The sequence below is a fragment of the Sebastes umbrosus genome, chromosome 5, assembly GCF_015220745.1.
Source record: "Sebastes umbrosus isolate fSebUmb1 chromosome 5, fSebUmb1.pri, whole genome shotgun sequence".
In the NCBI taxonomy this organism is placed as follows: domain Eukaryota; kingdom Metazoa; phylum Chordata; class Actinopteri; order Perciformes; family Sebastidae; genus Sebastes; species Sebastes umbrosus.
Genome location: NC_051273.1, coordinates 32,288,188 through 32,305,303, shown reverse-complemented (window position 1 = coordinate 32,305,303; position 17,116 = coordinate 32,288,188). Strand labels below are relative to the sequence as shown.

The window sequence follows — 17,116 nt, the reverse complement described above, 5'->3', positions numbered from 1 at the left end:
AGCTTGTCAAGAAGGAGGCTAAATAACACTCCAAACTTGCGCTAAATCTTGGAGAGGAGAACCTGGCATGGCCATTTTCAAAGGGGTCCCTTGACCTCTGACCTCCAGATATGTGAATGAAAATAGGTTCTATGGGTACCCACGAGTCTCCCCTTTACAGACATGCCCACTTTATGATAATCACATGCAGTTTTGAGGCAAGTCATAGTCAAGTCAGCACACTGACACACTGACAGCTGTTGTTGTCTGTTGGGCTGCAGTTTGCCATTTTAAGATTGGAGCATATATTTTTTATGCTAACTGCAGTACCTGTGAGGGTTTCTGGACAATATCTGTCATTGTTTTATGTTGTTAATTGATTTCCAATAATAAATATATACATACATTTGCATAAAGCAAGCATATATGCCCACTCCCATGTTGATAAGAATATTAAATACTTGACAAATCTCCCTTTAAGGTACATTTTGAACAGTTAAAAAATATGCGATTAATCACGTTAACTATGGACAATCATGCGATTAATCACGAAAAAATATTTTAATCGATTGACGGCCCTAGAATATTGTATTCCATTTCTGCTAATAGATCCCCTGAAATGCTAAAGGCTGTTCATTCAAAGCTGCACCGATAAAAAAAACTTTAAATTATATCGGATCACATTACAACATGTAATGCGAAAGGTGTCACCCATAGTGACGAACCCACAGAGAATTATCATCCAACTGCGTAGCTCCTCTCAGCTCTACAGAGCTTTTAGCATTCATTGCTTTGGTTTTATGGCCCCCAACTTTACTGCTTCGATTCAGTAGCAGCAGGCATATGGCGTCAGATTTATGTCACATGTCGTGAGCGTGATAAAACATGCTCATGCGCAAATTATATTATTTCACACGCGCAGATATTAACTGACACTCCTCGCGCACCAATTCGACAACTGAGAGTTGAACAGGCAGCAACGAGCGAGGAACAAAACACAGGGAGAGGCAAAGAATGGCACCTGTGTGTATAGAACCAAGCAGCGAGCGCACACAGCAGCCACCACGCACGAGAGAGAGTCTGCTTTGCGAGAACTGGGGAGCATACACACTCACTGGTAACTCTGCTCTCGAAGTGGAATCCTGCTCGCGCGAGAGCATAGTTACATGTGAGAGTGCGTATGTCCTCCGGCGCTCGCAAAGCAAACTCTCTCTCGTGTGTGGTGGCTGCTGTGTGCTTAGTTCTATACACACATCGGCCATTCTTTGCCTCTCCCTATGTTTTGTTTCCTCGCTCGCAGCTGCCTGTACAACTCTCGGGTGTTGAATTGGTGCGCGAGGACTTATATTGTCTGAGTGGCAGTTAATATCTGCGCATGTGAAATGATATTGTATGTAAATATTTGCATACAGGCAGCTGTTTTCAGCAAAGATGCCCCGGTAAACCCACTGTACACTACCTGCTCAACACCAAACGGCAGACAGACACAGTTAGTGACAAGCTGGTGATCATAGTGGAGCATTTAGCAGCTTAAGAGCCAGATATTTCCCTCAGGAGTTGGTGGAGATCAAAACAGAGTGAAAAGAGTATTGGACTCACATTTGCCAGGTAGCACAAAAACACAATTTCAAATGAATGCTAATGTTGCTCTGCTTCAGCTGATTTGTTCATTTTAAAACAGAAAACACATTCAATATTGTGATATTTACTGAAAATGACATACAATATAGCCAACAGTAGTAGGAAACTTTCCCTAACGATCTCCCTCCAGCCAGCTGCCTCCTTATTACGGTGTTTGTTGTGAAATGAGGAGGTTTTTGTTATTATGGAGTGGGATCGGTGATTTTAAATTTCTAGCACTGTAATTGTTACGTCTCATAAGTTGGAAAATGTGCACCGACTGTAATCTGTGTCTGTGATGACATTTGGCTTCTGGGTCCAGGGCAGGCTGTTAAGTTAGCGTTGATAAATTTGGCACTTCGCCTGCTGTCCGTAGTGCTGCTCCAAGGCTGGTTTGCAGTATGGGAGTTACAATGTGACATGTTGCATGGCACCGGTGGCCAATCTCATTCATGTTACGCTGCTGCACCAAAGTATTTTAGTTGCTGTATAGAAGAAAAGAAGAGAATAGCTAAACTAAATACTTCCTTTCAGCGTATAAAGCACGTCAGGCTCCACTCGGCTGATGCTGCCTGGTGTACTACGCACACTAGGTTTCCCTTATGCAGGGGCTCCGGGGACTCTGCAGCACCTAAACTGTGCGTACTTCAACTCCCCTAGGTATTGAGCATTGTGAAAAGCTCCACCACGCATGAACAAGCAAACAAACAAAGAGAGAGCCCAGCCGACAGACAGAGGTGCCCCATCTCGACTCGAGCAGCCGATAATCTAATTGCACCATATCACAGTAATGCAAAACACACAAATCTCTGCTTCTTCTCAAGTGATGTCTAAGGCAGGATAAGATGTGTCAGTGCTGATAAAGTGTAACTAAATTGCATCATTGACTTATTTTAAGATGGCTTTTAAAGGTCAAGCGACACACAACAAGCTACCTAGAAACAGATTTAAGATGCCACAGAGAAAAATACATCCCTGCCAAACCTTTATCTCTCCCTCATACTGAGATGTTTTCATGACTTCCAACTCATTTTTCAATGTCAGCCACATTATTTACAGTGCTGTCAGATCATATGCCAAGTAATTTCCTCAGACACTGACATACGATGCACATGCACTACTGTCAGGATATAGTGACTGTTTTATAAAAATAACTTTATTTTTGCTCCAACTCTACCCACTTCTGCTTTAAACATCTCATGGAGCATCACTAGAGCCACTGAAAAAACACCTAACAGTACCCATAGTGACAGCAACATTTATCATCTCTTGTATGTGAAACATTTCCTGGCATGTCCAACCACATTTGCATGAGAGGAAAAAAAAAACTGGAGCACAAAAAACTGCGGGGTACTAATAGGAAAAAGCCATTTACATTTCTCTGCACTGATTTGGGCAAAAACCTGTCAGGCTCACACACACACAGCAATAAGGCTGACTTACCTCTGAGAAGAAGCAAATTAGGAGAGGATGCTGAGGGGATGTTAATGCAGTAAATAGCCTTTACTTCTTTACCATGGAACATTTAATGGAGTTTTAACTCCCAGACCCCATTAAGACCAACTAAATTGCAGTTAAGATAAATTACCTATACATTAAAGTGAAAAAGTTCAGTAGGTTCCAGCTCACTGTTTTTCTGAAGGCCAACATTTTCTAAATAATGTCCTTTAGCACCACACCTAATTCTTTGGATTAATGACGCAGCTCACATAGTCTTCATTTTATGGAAGCACATAGGGGACTATATTAAAAATGATAATGTAAATTTGAAAATGAAAATGTTATTCCACGATAGCATTATAATCTTCCACAAATGTAAGTAATTTGAGTAAAAACATGTATTAAAATGTAATTCAATTTTCATTTTCACATACTCATAGAGGCATTCTATGACCATATTAAAATTAAAATGGAAAAGCTGTTGGACATTTAATTTTCAAAGTTGTACCCCTCTGTACAGTGGACAACATTCAAATGTTAATTAAAGTTTGAGAATCCATTTACATAAGCAATGTTAAGAAGTCAAAATGAAAATGAAATTTTCTAGCAATTTGAAAATGAAAACGGAATGTGACATTTCATTTTCAAAGACTTAACCTGCTGTACAGTGGACAACATTTCTTTTGTAGGGCTGTCCCAAATAACATTTTTGGGCTTCGAAGCTTCATTGAGAAATGTTCTATGGTATTCGAAGCTTCGCAGCATGCCTTACTCTGCCTGATATATTTTGTTCTGCTGCACCCTCAGGTGGTGGATGACATCCTGATGGAGTACACACTACAGCAGGCAAACACCAGAAACCCTCACAGGTACTGCATTTAGCATTATACAAATATGCTCAAATCTAAACATGGCAAACTGCAGCCCAACAGGCAGCAACAGCTGTCAGTGTGTCAGTGTGTTGACTTGACTATGACTTGCCCCCAAACTGCATGTGATTATCATAAAGTGGGCATGTCTGTAAAGGGGGAGACTCGTGGGTACCCAGAGAACCCATTTTCATTCACATATCTTGAGGTGAGAGGTCAAGGGACCCCTTTGAAAATGGCCATGCCAGTTTTTCTTCGCCAAAATTCAGCGCAGGTTTGGAGCGTTATTTAGACTCCTTCTTGACAAGCTAGTCTCTTAACTCCAGCTTTAAAACAGAGCCCGTTACAACCAAAAAAAGTTGCGTTAATGCATAAAAGAAATTAGTGGCGTAAAAACGAACTTGCGTTAACGCGTTATTAACGTTATTATCTACAGGCCCCGTCGGACTTCACAGACTTCCAGATCCACCAGGAGCTGATCAAGGGCAGGGAGGACAATTCCTTCTACGAGATCTGTGTACCAGAGATGCTCATTCCTCCTCCCCATGCAGAGACACTCCATCTGAGACAGAGTAACTGTTTCTGTGTCCAGAAGGAATCAACATTGGAAATGAAGATCTTACAAGCTGTCTGGGGTGTTTTCCCCCATATCACCTCCACATTCTACTGATTACTTTACATCTGTAATCGATCTCAAGCAAAGATTGTGCGCATAGTGGACAGTATGCACCATTGATGCATTTAGGCACAAGCACACAAACCATTTTATGGTTCAGTTCTCCTTTTATTTCCCACTACTGTATATTTCTGCCTCATATCATCTAATATTTTACCCCGTTTCTCAAAGTGTTCCCTTTTCAAATCAAATTATTTTTCCTTCTTAGCTATATTAAACATCCTGGTTCATCAGCATTCTCACTACAACTATAGGCAAGACAAGGCAAGTTTATTTATATAGCACATTTCATACACAAAGGCAATTCAAAGTGCTTTACATATATAACTATAGAGTTATGTCAGTTATATATGTGCATTTACAGTATGCATGTATGAAAAAAATAATTCCCTTGTGGACACCGTTCATGAATGCTCAAGTGTCACCAGGGGCGAAGTCACTGAGTAATATCTACAAGCAAGCAATCATTTTCTCCTTTCAAAAGCAATAAGAGCAGCTGAGTCGACTAATTTTCCACCATAATTACTATGACAACATAACCAGTAATGCTAATGAGTGTATTCATTTAGATATATCATATATAATGTAGCAAGCATTAATTTCTCATACCTTTCTTCAAGGTGACATTACTATTAAATATAAGGTAAAGTATTGAAGGACCAGTGTGTAACAATTACGTTTTTCCCAATGAAGATGTCCTAACCTTCTTCGTGTGCCAGCGAACATGACGCTCACCCCACCTCTACTTATGCGAAGTTTCGAGCACCTCAAACCTATTTTCACTGGTCAAAATCAACGCGGACAGTAAGTGACAGTTAATCAATGTCACTCTCTCTACGTAATAGAGAGTTACATCGCTCGTAGTATATCTGTTACAATTTTTCGCACTCCATTCGCCAGAGTTCGCTTGGTCGCTGTATGTTAGGAAGAGGTGTTAGGGGGATCCATTGGCAGAAATGGAATATAATATTAATAAGTACTGTATGTTTTCTTATGTGTATAATCACCTGAAAATAAAAGTTGTTGTGTTTTCGTTACCTCAGAATGAGCCGTTTATATTAGGGCTGTCAGAGTTAATGCAATATGCGTTAACGCCACAAATTTCTTTAATGCATTAACGCAATCGATCTTCCCGAGGTTGTTCCAAGCTCAGTTAAAGCTCTGGAAGTCTGTTAAAGCTAGAGTGAAGGTACTGGCATCATATGAAACTAGAAAAACCTAAAGAATCCATTGGTACCAACCATCTCATACTAGCTCATCGCAAAGGACTTTAAATAACGCTCCAAACTTGCGCTAAATTTTGGCAAAGAAAACTGGCATGGCCGTTTTCAAGAGGTCCCTTGACCTCTGACCTCAAGATATGTGAATGAAAATGTGTTCAATGGGTACCATCGAGGCTCCCCTTTACAGACATGCCCACTTTATAATGATCACATGCAGTTTGGGGCAAGTCATAGTCAAGTCAGCACATTGACACACTGACAGCTGTTGTTGCCTGTTGGGCTGCAGTTTGCCATGTTATGATTTGAGCATATTTTTTATGCTAAATGCAGTACCTGTGAGGGTTTCTGGACAATATGTGTCATTGTTTTGTGTTGTTAATTGATTTCCAATAATATAAATATACATTAATTTGCATAAAGCAAGCATATTTGCCCACTCCCATGTTGATAAGAGTATTAAATACTTGACAAATCTCCCTTTAAGGTACATTTTGAACAAATATTTAATTGCGATTAATTAGTGATAAACCGCGATTAAATATTTTAATCAATTGACAGGTCTAGTTTATATCTACATAGGAAGCTGGTCCTCTTCACTGAGTCCACCATGTTACTCTGCCAAGTTTCTACAGTAGCCCAGAATGGACAAATCAAACTCTGTTAGCTTTTCCTGCTTGGGCCAGAGTCAATAACGTTACTCGCTCCCGTCGCCGCCGCTCTCTCTCTCTTGCTTCACCACTCACTTCCCACGTACACATACTAAGCACTCTACTCTTACAAAAACTGGCTCTAGAGAGGGTCATTTATGCTATTGCGTCAGACACCATAGCAATCCGACACGCTTGGCCTATGGGAGAAGTTGTAATCTGCAACCTCACCACTAGATGCTGCCAGATCCCACACACTGCTCCTTTAAGGAGTTCTATTGGTCTCAAGATAATCAATTCTGTCTCATTAACATACAGATTTATTCAGCAAGACGCTCCGACATCTAATCACATCATCTACTCTGCAGGGAGTCGGCCTGATGCTTTTATCGTGTTTTGTTCTCGAGGTGCTCCACTGAATGCTCCTACAGACTGACTGACACTTTGCACATCACGGTTGCCATGGTGTCGAGACATGAAAAGAAACACTGCTGTAGGAGTACTGCTGTAGGAGGCTGGTTCAGCGGTAACTACATACCTCTTATCTGCCAGGTCTGTTTTATTGCCTACAAGCATGATGATGACATCACTTCCTCTCTCTGTTCTCACATCCTCGATCCATTTTGACGTCTGCTGGAATGAGTTAACATCTGTGGAGGAGAAAAGACGAAGCAGAGTCAAATTAAAGATGCTGTTTGTCCCACTGCAGTAACATTCAATACGCTGACACCTCTCCTGTTGTTACTGCTCTAAACAAACCCATTCATATTTCATCTGGATTTATATTAACACTGACATGCTTGGTGTTTTTATAATAATGTGAAATCTGCAGATACAAAAAGAACACAACATTTTGCATTACGCGTTACTGCTAATTATTAAGGCAAGAAGAAGATAAAGTCCCATGAAGTGGATCATATTAAATATATCTTACATGTCATGATAATAGCTGATAGATGATACTGTATGATACACGCAGCACTGGAATTGCACAATAAATCCATGTTATAGTGTACATGCCCAGCTCTGTAGCACGTTTAAGTTCTTAATAAATCCCTTTGACCTTGCCACGTCTATTGAGTATGCAGGCTGGCTGACATGCAGACTAAAGGCTGTATTGTATTCTTGGACTGGCAATTTGATGAGACAGGCCCCACGTCTTTTTCAGGGTGAAAAAAAGAGCATGGTTTTGGGGGAAGTGTAACCCATATTTTTCCATAAAATCAGGAATAACATTAACTTCCTGAGGGCAGCCATATTACAGTAAGTGTACTTTGCTCTTTTTTGAACGATTAAATAGAAGCCACTGACAAATTTGAGAGATAATAAATGTCACTTTCTGTCATGGAAAATTATCAATATTCCAGTGAGGCAACGCAACAGTCGACATTCGTCGCCGCTAGTTCTTTGATGTCGGTTTTGGTGTGACTGGGCTTTTAAACTGCATTTGCTCTTAACATCAGTAAACAGGGTGTCGCCAAATCAATGAGGACTGAAATCTTAAGGACTGCCACTTTAACAGAAAGTGAGAAGGAGGGAGGTTAATGCAATAAAGTCTCATCTCACTGTGCAGTGGATCCAGTTTGTTTATGGGAAATATCAAGGAGATATTTGATATTTGTGAAATCTCAACTTTGATTCCTCTACTCAGAGAAATCCATCTGTCAAACATTACGTTTCATAAATAGAGATGTTTTTGGCTCTTTAGGGTGAGATGAACTCTGGCTACATGTGTCGACGGTTAACAGGTAAAAAAAAGGGAACTTAAGTATGACCTAAGATTAATATTTGCAGAGTTGGACAAGTGTAAGCATGACATTCAAATATTTCATAAGAGACACTGACTTGTAATGTCGTAGACCACCACAGCCACAGTTGAGTCCCGTATATAACTGGGAATGAGGCTCCTGAAGCGCTCCTGTCCCGCCGTGTCCCACAGCTGCAACCTCACCTGGGGTTCAGACAGAGACAGCTGAGAAGGCTGAGATTATTCAGATAGTCAGAGAGCCTTCCCTCCGCACACACAACCACAACCGTACACAACATAATAATAGTACAATAAGAATATGATGCGTGTGAGGGTACTCAGCACAAGATTCACAATCAGGCATTATTTATATGAGTGGACTCCTCATGATGACACTTCCAAGGTCGTACTGCTGTTTGAAAAGATCCCCTCCAAGATAAACAGACATGCAGACAGATTGCATTCATCTACATATCACAAGCTGAACAGACAATATGCTGTTTATCAGTAAGTAACGTTTCAGCACATGCCGTATTTTAGTGATGAGCAGGTCTACAGTATGCTTCTGTCTGAAAGACTGCTGACACATTACAGACATTTAATGTCTTTGTCATGCTGTAACTGAGCTTCTTACCGTTCGATCTTCCAAGTACATGGTTTTCGACAGGAAGTCAATTCCAATTGTGGCCTAGTTTAGGGAGAGAAGATACACATGGATCAACATCACTGTAAATACCTCGAAAAGCAAACAACACAGTATTTACTTAGGAACTGAATAATGCAAGTTATACATGCAAAAGGGAAAAAAGAGGAGGACAGACTACTGTAAGATCCATGGCTCATTACAGTCCTGATCACATAACATCACCCCATGTATGGGTGCAATGAACTGAAAAACTGGCATGGCAATTTTCAAAGGGGTCCCTTGACCTTTGACCTCAAGATATGTGAATAAAAATGGTTCTATGGGTACCCACGAGTCTCCGCTTTATAGACATGCCTACTTTATGATAATCACATGCAGTTATTTGAATGCAGTATAAATGTGTTATTTTCGCCTATACTAAAATTATGTTTTTGAATATTTCTGCATACTGGAGGCCCTAAACAGTCTTGGAATTACATAAATTGGGTATGACTGTAAAGCTGAGACTCTTGTGGATCCAATGAGCCCAATTGTATTCATATGTGATGATGTTAGTCCCCATAGTAGCCATCTCATTGTAGTGAGATGATTTTTTGAAATTTGACCTCACTGTATAAAATGACCTGTGGTGACCTCTAGGATAATCACAGCCTCATGAAATTTTACAGCCACAAACTAGAGACCCAGAGCATTCAGAGGATGGTTTCGGAGCAGTTTCCAGAACAGAAGTGCTCGCCATCCAATCGCCAAAAAATGCAATTCTTGCAAAAATCTCCAAATGTCACAATGTTTTTGATACCAAATCACAGCATGTTTTTTTCTATGGTGTTCCTCGAGGTCTTGGTGTCTCAATGTGGTATTTTGGACGGATTATTGATCATTTTTATCACTTCTCGAGTCGTAAAAAATGGTTAAATATAGCACCAAATCTGTGTACCAAATGGTATCAACCCAAAAAATGCTGCTACAATTTATGAGCCATAATAAAGCATGGGAATGACCATCACAATCACCATGTTCTACATCCCCAATTTATTTTAATTGATTAATTAGTAGTTTTTTTTATTTCTTATGAATGACTAGAACAACTTCTATGTAGCATCTACAGTTGACTTTTTATCCACCCTTGAACATCCCCTGTATCCCGCCCCTTCCCCTCTAAAAAAGAGGATATTCACAGAATTTTCTCTCTGAAGCATCATGTCATGCACCCACATCCTCCTCCTTGCTCTAACGTTACGGCTGTCAGGTTGAGCAGTGACAAGCTCATCCATACAAAGCATGAGGGCAAGCATCCTCCGTTTGGTGCTCACTGTGAGAAACAATGTCAAACACATAGATAGTAGCCCAAATAGATAATAAAAAGCAAAAGGGACGATGCTAGTCTATCATACAATGGGGGTTAGAGTGGTGATTGTCCAGATAATGTTGTCATAGAAACATAAAGCTGTATGCATATAGCTCGGAGCGCTTTTCCCTAGTGCCAGGCGGGTGCTTTTCTGCCAGAAAAAGATGCTATATGGACACAGGCCCTAATGCAATCCAATACAACAGCACAGAAAATAATGACACCAGTTTTTTAAGATTGTTGATTTAACTCTGAGATTATTTTTGAGTAATGTCTGTGGATTGATTATCAAATGCAGTCAGTTTTTAAATTGGAGTAGGTTACAGTATGTCAGCTGTTATTGTGAAAATATTCCACTTGAATAATCAGAACAACTGTATTGTTTCAATATGTTTTTTATACTCCAATGGGCTGCTTCAAATCACAGCTCGTATCACCTCACATCATCCATTTATAATAGCGATCGACTCATTCCCTTATTGTGTCACGAGGCAGAGTGTGTTCCCTCTTCAAGGGATGTTTACTTTCCGCAGCCAAGCCCACGGCTTTGTGCTTTGCTGCCTGCCATGATATCATCAGGTGCTCTGGCTTGCACAAATCAAAACCTAGAAATCAATGTTAAGCTGCAGATCTGGGTTTGTTTGTGGAACCGAAATTTTTCATGCCAGAACCGTTCAGTTTTGGACGTTTGACAAAATGTGTTGGAAACTTTCCTAACATTCTATTAAGACAGAAGAAGAGGCATTGAGAGAGACGGCAGAGTTTGGAATGATAATGACAGCTGGTTAAAGCAGATGTGGTTTGTAACACTATCATGTGGTGCATCCAGATGTTTGATGTCTCAGTGTACGCGTGAGGGGACGAGGGCGTAAAAAGGGCTCAGTGGTAGCGGGTGTAGACTGACCCAGAATTACGCAGCGGTCCCAAGCTGCGTGTTTAAAGCTTGTGAGACCCCAGCCTGCAAACTCCAGCACTGGCCAGCTGGAGCAACGTAGTGCAGATGGCTGATAGGTCTGATAGGCTAACAGGGAATTACCTGTCTGCAAAGGATTCAGTTTCCTGTTTGTATTCATCTTATTCTGCCTCGCCCATATTTTCGCTTCTGGTTCGAACGCAATTGTGTTAGTTTTTCCGGTTTGGCGTCAGCAGAGCTATTAAGCAGCTACACTGCGGCGAGTGGATGGTTTTACCAGAGACGGTTTTACAATACCACATCCATCAGCCATCATTGACTGGGAGGACGACATACGAAAACGGCCTGAAATCACATATGAGGACATTTCTAGTGCCTCATGGTTTAGATGGCTCCGCTATGTGGAACTACAAAAGTACCGAAGCCTATCAGTACACCGGCCGGTCAGCACACAAAAGCACAACGTCATGTCGACAGTGTTTCTGTAAACTCTCACTGAGAGATAGATGCCGGGTGGCGGGTAGACAAATGTACGCACTTAAGAATTGAAATTTATAAAGAGTTGTCGTTGCAGGCCACAACAATGCTCAAACCAAAGCTCCTTTTTTCCAATATCTATCTAGCTAGCAGCTATGTCGTGCTAGATAGCTAAAGCTGGCTAGCTAGCTAGTTATCTATCTATCATACCAAATTGCAAGCTATACATAACTATCTAGCATTAGCTAGCTAGATAGTTATCTATCACCAAATTGCTATCTATAAATAGCTATGCCTAGCGCTAGCTAGCTGCTGGCTATCTGTCGGCAAATTTGCGGTTCTTGATTTAATTTAACTTTATTATTATTGTTTTTAGTACCCGATGGTTAAACCTGCAGTGTGGACCTGTGTCTACCTCTTCTAGCAGTGAGAGTAATTACTAAAACACTGTTGACGTGCTTTTGTACGCTGACCGGCTAGTCTCACACAGCCAGCAGCTCCTCACTGCTCTGAAAACATCGGCACAAATTTTAAAAATGATTTGGTTAAACTGATCACATATTGGAAATCTAAATGGTTACATTCTCATCTGAAAAAAACAAACATTAAAACTTTATAACAGCTTTTTTAAGGCTTAAAAACAGCTTTTTTGTGAGTAAATGATGATAACCATGGATGTATTAACACTGGCGATGGGCGACAGGACGCAATGCGGAAGCACCCAGTTCAGGAAAAGAATAAGGTGAATTTAACAGCCACATTTATTATTATTCATTTAATTAGTACTAGGATACATTCTGATACATTTGCACCCATCTGTGATTAAGCAGGTGGGTGTTATCCGATGTGTTTGTATGGTAGGCAGTCCAGCAGGGTGCCCACTGCCCACTTTGACAGAACTGGGCATCAGCAGCTTGATCACGAACTCGTTTCCTCGGCGATACCAGCTACAACAGTGGCCTAACTCAGAGAGTCTGGCACGAAGACAGGACGTCATTTATGCTCTTCCTTTACACTCAGTCACATCGAGCACTGCTAGGCTGAAAATAAACTGCCTCAAAGAATTAAAATGATAAAGTGCTTGATACAAGATTATAGGAAGCAAAATAAAAATACTTTTTTTGGCTGTATCAACCCCAAAACAGACAGGTGGATTACATGCACTCCCAAATTAAATCCCCTATGTATTCTGAGGGAATGAGCTTGAAAAGTAAAAAAAATCACTGTGTGCTAGAGGTTAAAAGCACTAATTTGGTTAAACTGACCCACCAAAACAGCCCATAAAAATAACTTTGAAACTAAAGAACGTTTTAAAAATTGAAAATAGCTGATTTGGAGTGACATCATTGACACAATAGCTTGAATGAAGTTAAAAACAGAGAGATGTGGCAGGAGATTTTCCTGGGAGACGGCAGAGGTGCTGATGAAGGCTCTTTCTGGCTCCAGTTTTAAATATAGAATCCCACACAGACAGCTATACATGAACGGATTAAATCACCAGAAATTATTAATATTCCTTTTAAATTTTTAACTACCGCACATCGTTAGAAGACAGAGCATGGCTCTCTGGCCCATTCTGCTGAGGACGAGGGTAAAAATGCTTTTAAGAGATCTAAGGGATTTCACTCACATTATATTTTAAATGGGGTTTTTTAACATACATTTTTTGAGGTGAGGACATTGGGACACATCTTATAGATCCGTTAACATTTACTCCATCACACAATAAAGTTTTAGAGTTCAAATCACTCTGAAGGTGATGGGAAAACATGTAGAATTTAAAAAATACTAAATATACAAGCAACAACACTATGATTGAGTTCGGGTGAATGAACTGCATCTTAAGGTACAGTGTGTGTGGTCTAGTGGTGTGGTTGCAGAGTGCAAACAACTGAGTACCTCTCTGCTCACTCCTCTCTTTCCAAGACTGCGGTAATGTGTGCCCCCCGAGTGCAAAACCGTGGTAACACCGGTTGCCTCACTCAGAGGACATCCTTACATAATAACACTACTTTAGGAGCAACGGAAGTAAGACGGTGGCTGGCGGTACCACGGTTTTGCACTCTGCAGCTCACGTTACCGCAGATTCACAAGCGTGTCGGAGAACTACTGTGGCCTTCAGGTAACGTTTGTCCATTCTGGGCTACTGTAGAAACATGGAGGAGCAACATGGTGGACACCATGAAGAGGTCCCGCTCCTTATATAGATATGAAGGGCTCATTCTAAGCTAATGAAAACACAACGATTCTTAGTTTCAGGTGATTATACACTAATGAAAACAAAGTTATTAATAATAAATTCCTTTTCTGTAAATAGATCTCCTGAAATGTTACACACTGTTCCTTTAATAAAACAACCATGTCAGCTGATCAAAATTAGTATTTGCATTGGCCCAATTATCTAAAATAGTAATTTATTTTCTCTTCATATGTAAACTCCATTACCAGCAACAAACTGGATTTGCAAATAATTCTTTGTAATAGTTGATTTGTATTTGAATGTATGGATTTCCCACAGTTACCATATGTGTATATAAATATGGAATGACAGAATATGCGTTAAGACTAACAATTCATCAATTCATGGATTAGTTGATAGACTACAAAGTGTATTAATTAATTTAACTATTAATAACTTCAATTAAATTAATAACTATTTTGATAATCGATTCATTGTTTCAGGAAATTTTCAAGCAAAAATCCCCAATTTTCTTCGGTACCAGCTTTTCTAAGGTAGGGATTTGATGCTTTAGTTGTCATATTTAATTATAAAACAAAAAGCTTTGGGTTTGGGACTGTTGTTCAGGCAAAATAAGACATTTGAAACTGTCACCTCTGAGCTCTGGCAAAATATAATGGCTGGGTATCTTTCACTGTTTTATAGACAAAATTATGAATTTAAAAAGTTGAGAAAATAATAAGATTAATCGATCGATTAATAGATGATGAAAATAATCATTAGTCGTAGCCCTAGTTAAGATAATCAGAAAAAATTCGAAGACAATTAGATATAGATATGGGTGACTATTACACTTGTTCTGTTATAGACCAAACCTGTACCCAGATCATGTAATGGCAGCAGGGTAGATGATGCACTCAAACATGATGACTCATCAGTGGGTACTCAGACAATAAAGATGGATATCACTGTTAGGTAATGTGAGACGTTTCCTGACAGATACTACTGCGCTCAACCAGATGGAGATGGAGGCACACATAACATTACTGGACTGACACATGGGGACGAGTGTTGAGCAACACCAGAACAAAAATCCATTGCTCCTTTTGATTTGGCCATAACAGTATCTCTCGATGTATTTAACATTCAGACAGCAAATAAAGTTTACTAGAACACAATTTATTCCGATGAATTCTGAAAGGAAGTATGATTAATGTGTTTCAGCAGTGAGTACAATATTTAAGGTTTAGGCCTTAAAGGTATTATTGATAACATTTGTAAATGTAGACGTCATGAATATAAAAAAATACATCCACAGAGCCTTTAGAAAGGTGCAGAATAAATGTATGGTTTTTCCTGAAAAAATAATTATGATTGTGAATTAATCCTTTTAAAAATGTTGGCGAATCCAAAATGAATGTTTTGTTTATCTCTTTGACGTTTGGTTCCCACTTCTAACAAGGCTTGTGAGCCGATGTGGTATCTTTGGCTCGTTAGTTAGTGTGGAACAAAATGGATAAATGACTGAGATTGACTGTTAAATGTCTGGCAACCACTTGTTGTGAAGTAAATTCAATGGACCGGGGAGAATGCAATATCTAGTGGTTGAATGTTATCAATAGCATTTAAATCTAGTGAGGAGAAGGGATGTTTGTGAGTTTTTGGTGACAGCAGGAGTTGGAATAATCAAACACTTGAGGATGATTCCAAAAAAACAATTTTGTAATCCAGTGGGATTGTCTGACAATCAGTCTCATGCAACATACATGCTACTGATTTGACCAGCCCATCTCTTTATACTGAGATCAGGCTTCACTGTTTACTACTACTGTACTCCCGGTTCACCTATGAGGAGGTCATGGAGCACAAGGCCTGCAGTATAATCCAAACTAAATCCTATTTGGGATGTTTGCACCAACAAGATATTGGATTTATGACCAAAACAAGAATGCCACATTTGGCTTTAATCACTGCATGTAAATTAAATAACAAAGAGAGTATTTGAACTTGGACTTTTGACTTGGAATCTTTTAGGAGATTTTTTCTAATTAGTTAACTCAAAGAAGAGGATTTGAATACTTCACTGCTGCTCCCACCAGGAATTTCAAGGTCCTCCATCTGGCGGGGATGCTGTTAAACCAATAGACCTTGAGTCACAGTGAGCATACTGGCTATTTGCTCACAGCGCCGTATTTGACAGCAGTTTGTGGACACGCAAAATCGGATTAATTTGGAATTTACTGCCAGCACGAGAGGGAATAGATCAGTCTATGATTAAACCTTCTCCGTCAGACAGCAGGCTGTGTTTATAATATATGTAGAACACAACAATTACAGCGTGCTATATTTGTAATTAGAAGTACCGGTGCAGATTCATAATTAGTCTATTTAACTCACTTTATTCATGTCACAAAGCATTATGGGTACGACATTAATTTAACATTAACCAATCTAGCAGGCTGGATTATTGCAGCAGCAAAGGGAAGGCAACATTTTTTGCCATAACTAAAGCTCAGTAGGTCAGGGTGTTGTCGTGGGGTTAGAGGGTGTACATGGGGGGATTTTGGGGGCAGATTTTGAAAACTATCGCAAGTTGCGTTAATGCCTTAAAGAAATTAATGGCGTTTAAAACAAATTTGCGTTAATGAGTTATTATTGCGTTAACTTTGACGGCCGTAGTGGGAACATTTTTGCAAACTAAACTATTTTCAATTTTAGTGTAATGAAAGATTCAACTAAAATACAGAAATAGGACCACAATGGAAATAAGTAAGAATGTATATCTTTGTCTAGCTTCAACCTGTCACAGAGCGTGACGTTTTATATATTTCTGAAAATCAGATTCACCAGTTGCTCCACTAAATATCGGCGTATTTGGGCAGAGCAGACAGATGCAGTCACAGCCTGGTGGCCAGGCTTGACTGACAGCTCCACCACAGCTGACAAAAGCGTTGTGCCTCTGGAGGGCTCTGAGCCCTTTAGCATGTGCTGCCAGGCGGCGAGGACGCCTGCCTCTGTCTCTCTCGGCTGGGTGGCTGCTTGATGGGAGTCTGCTGCTTTAGAGGCAGCGAATCTGGCTCGCCTCGCTCACATCCTCCTGCTGACTAGAGCCACTACTACCACGCTCCGTTTCATCTTCCTGATGGCCCTCGGTCTCTAAATACACTCCTGCTCCTTCCTTCAAAGGATTGAACTGGATCAGCCCAAAATCTAAACGCCTGACGCACATGAAAACAAAAAAAACATTCGGTGATTCAGTGTGTAGGCCCAGAAAAACCGTGGCTTCATAAATCTTCTCATCAGGGCAGATGTCTCCTGCAGGCTCACATTCACAACATCTTTCCTCCCTCGC

The 17,116-nt window shown here is 40.2% G+C and overlaps 1 protein-coding gene across 6 annotated transcripts in view; it reads right to left on the bottom strand.

Moving 5' to 3' along the window:
- The window catches only part of rab6ba (RAB6B, member RAS oncogene family a), a 75,980-nt gene that overhangs the window by 19,681 nt on the left and 39,183 nt on the right, over positions 1–17,116 (bottom strand). For 2 of the 6 annotated variants that reach the window (XM_037770376.1, XM_037770379.1), the window contains exons 3-5: positions 8,836–8,889; positions 8,300–8,435; positions 6,993–7,104 (exon numbers count right to left, since the gene is read on the bottom strand). In XM_037770376.1, the coding sequence (XP_037626304.1) occupies positions 6,993–7,104; positions 8,300–8,435; positions 8,836–8,889 (302 nt within the window). The remainder of the gene's footprint in view (positions 1–6,992; positions 7,105–8,299; positions 8,436–8,835; positions 8,890–17,116) is intronic. The other 4 variants (XM_037770377.1, XM_037770380.1, XM_037770378.1 and 1 more) reach the window with 2 other exon arrangements.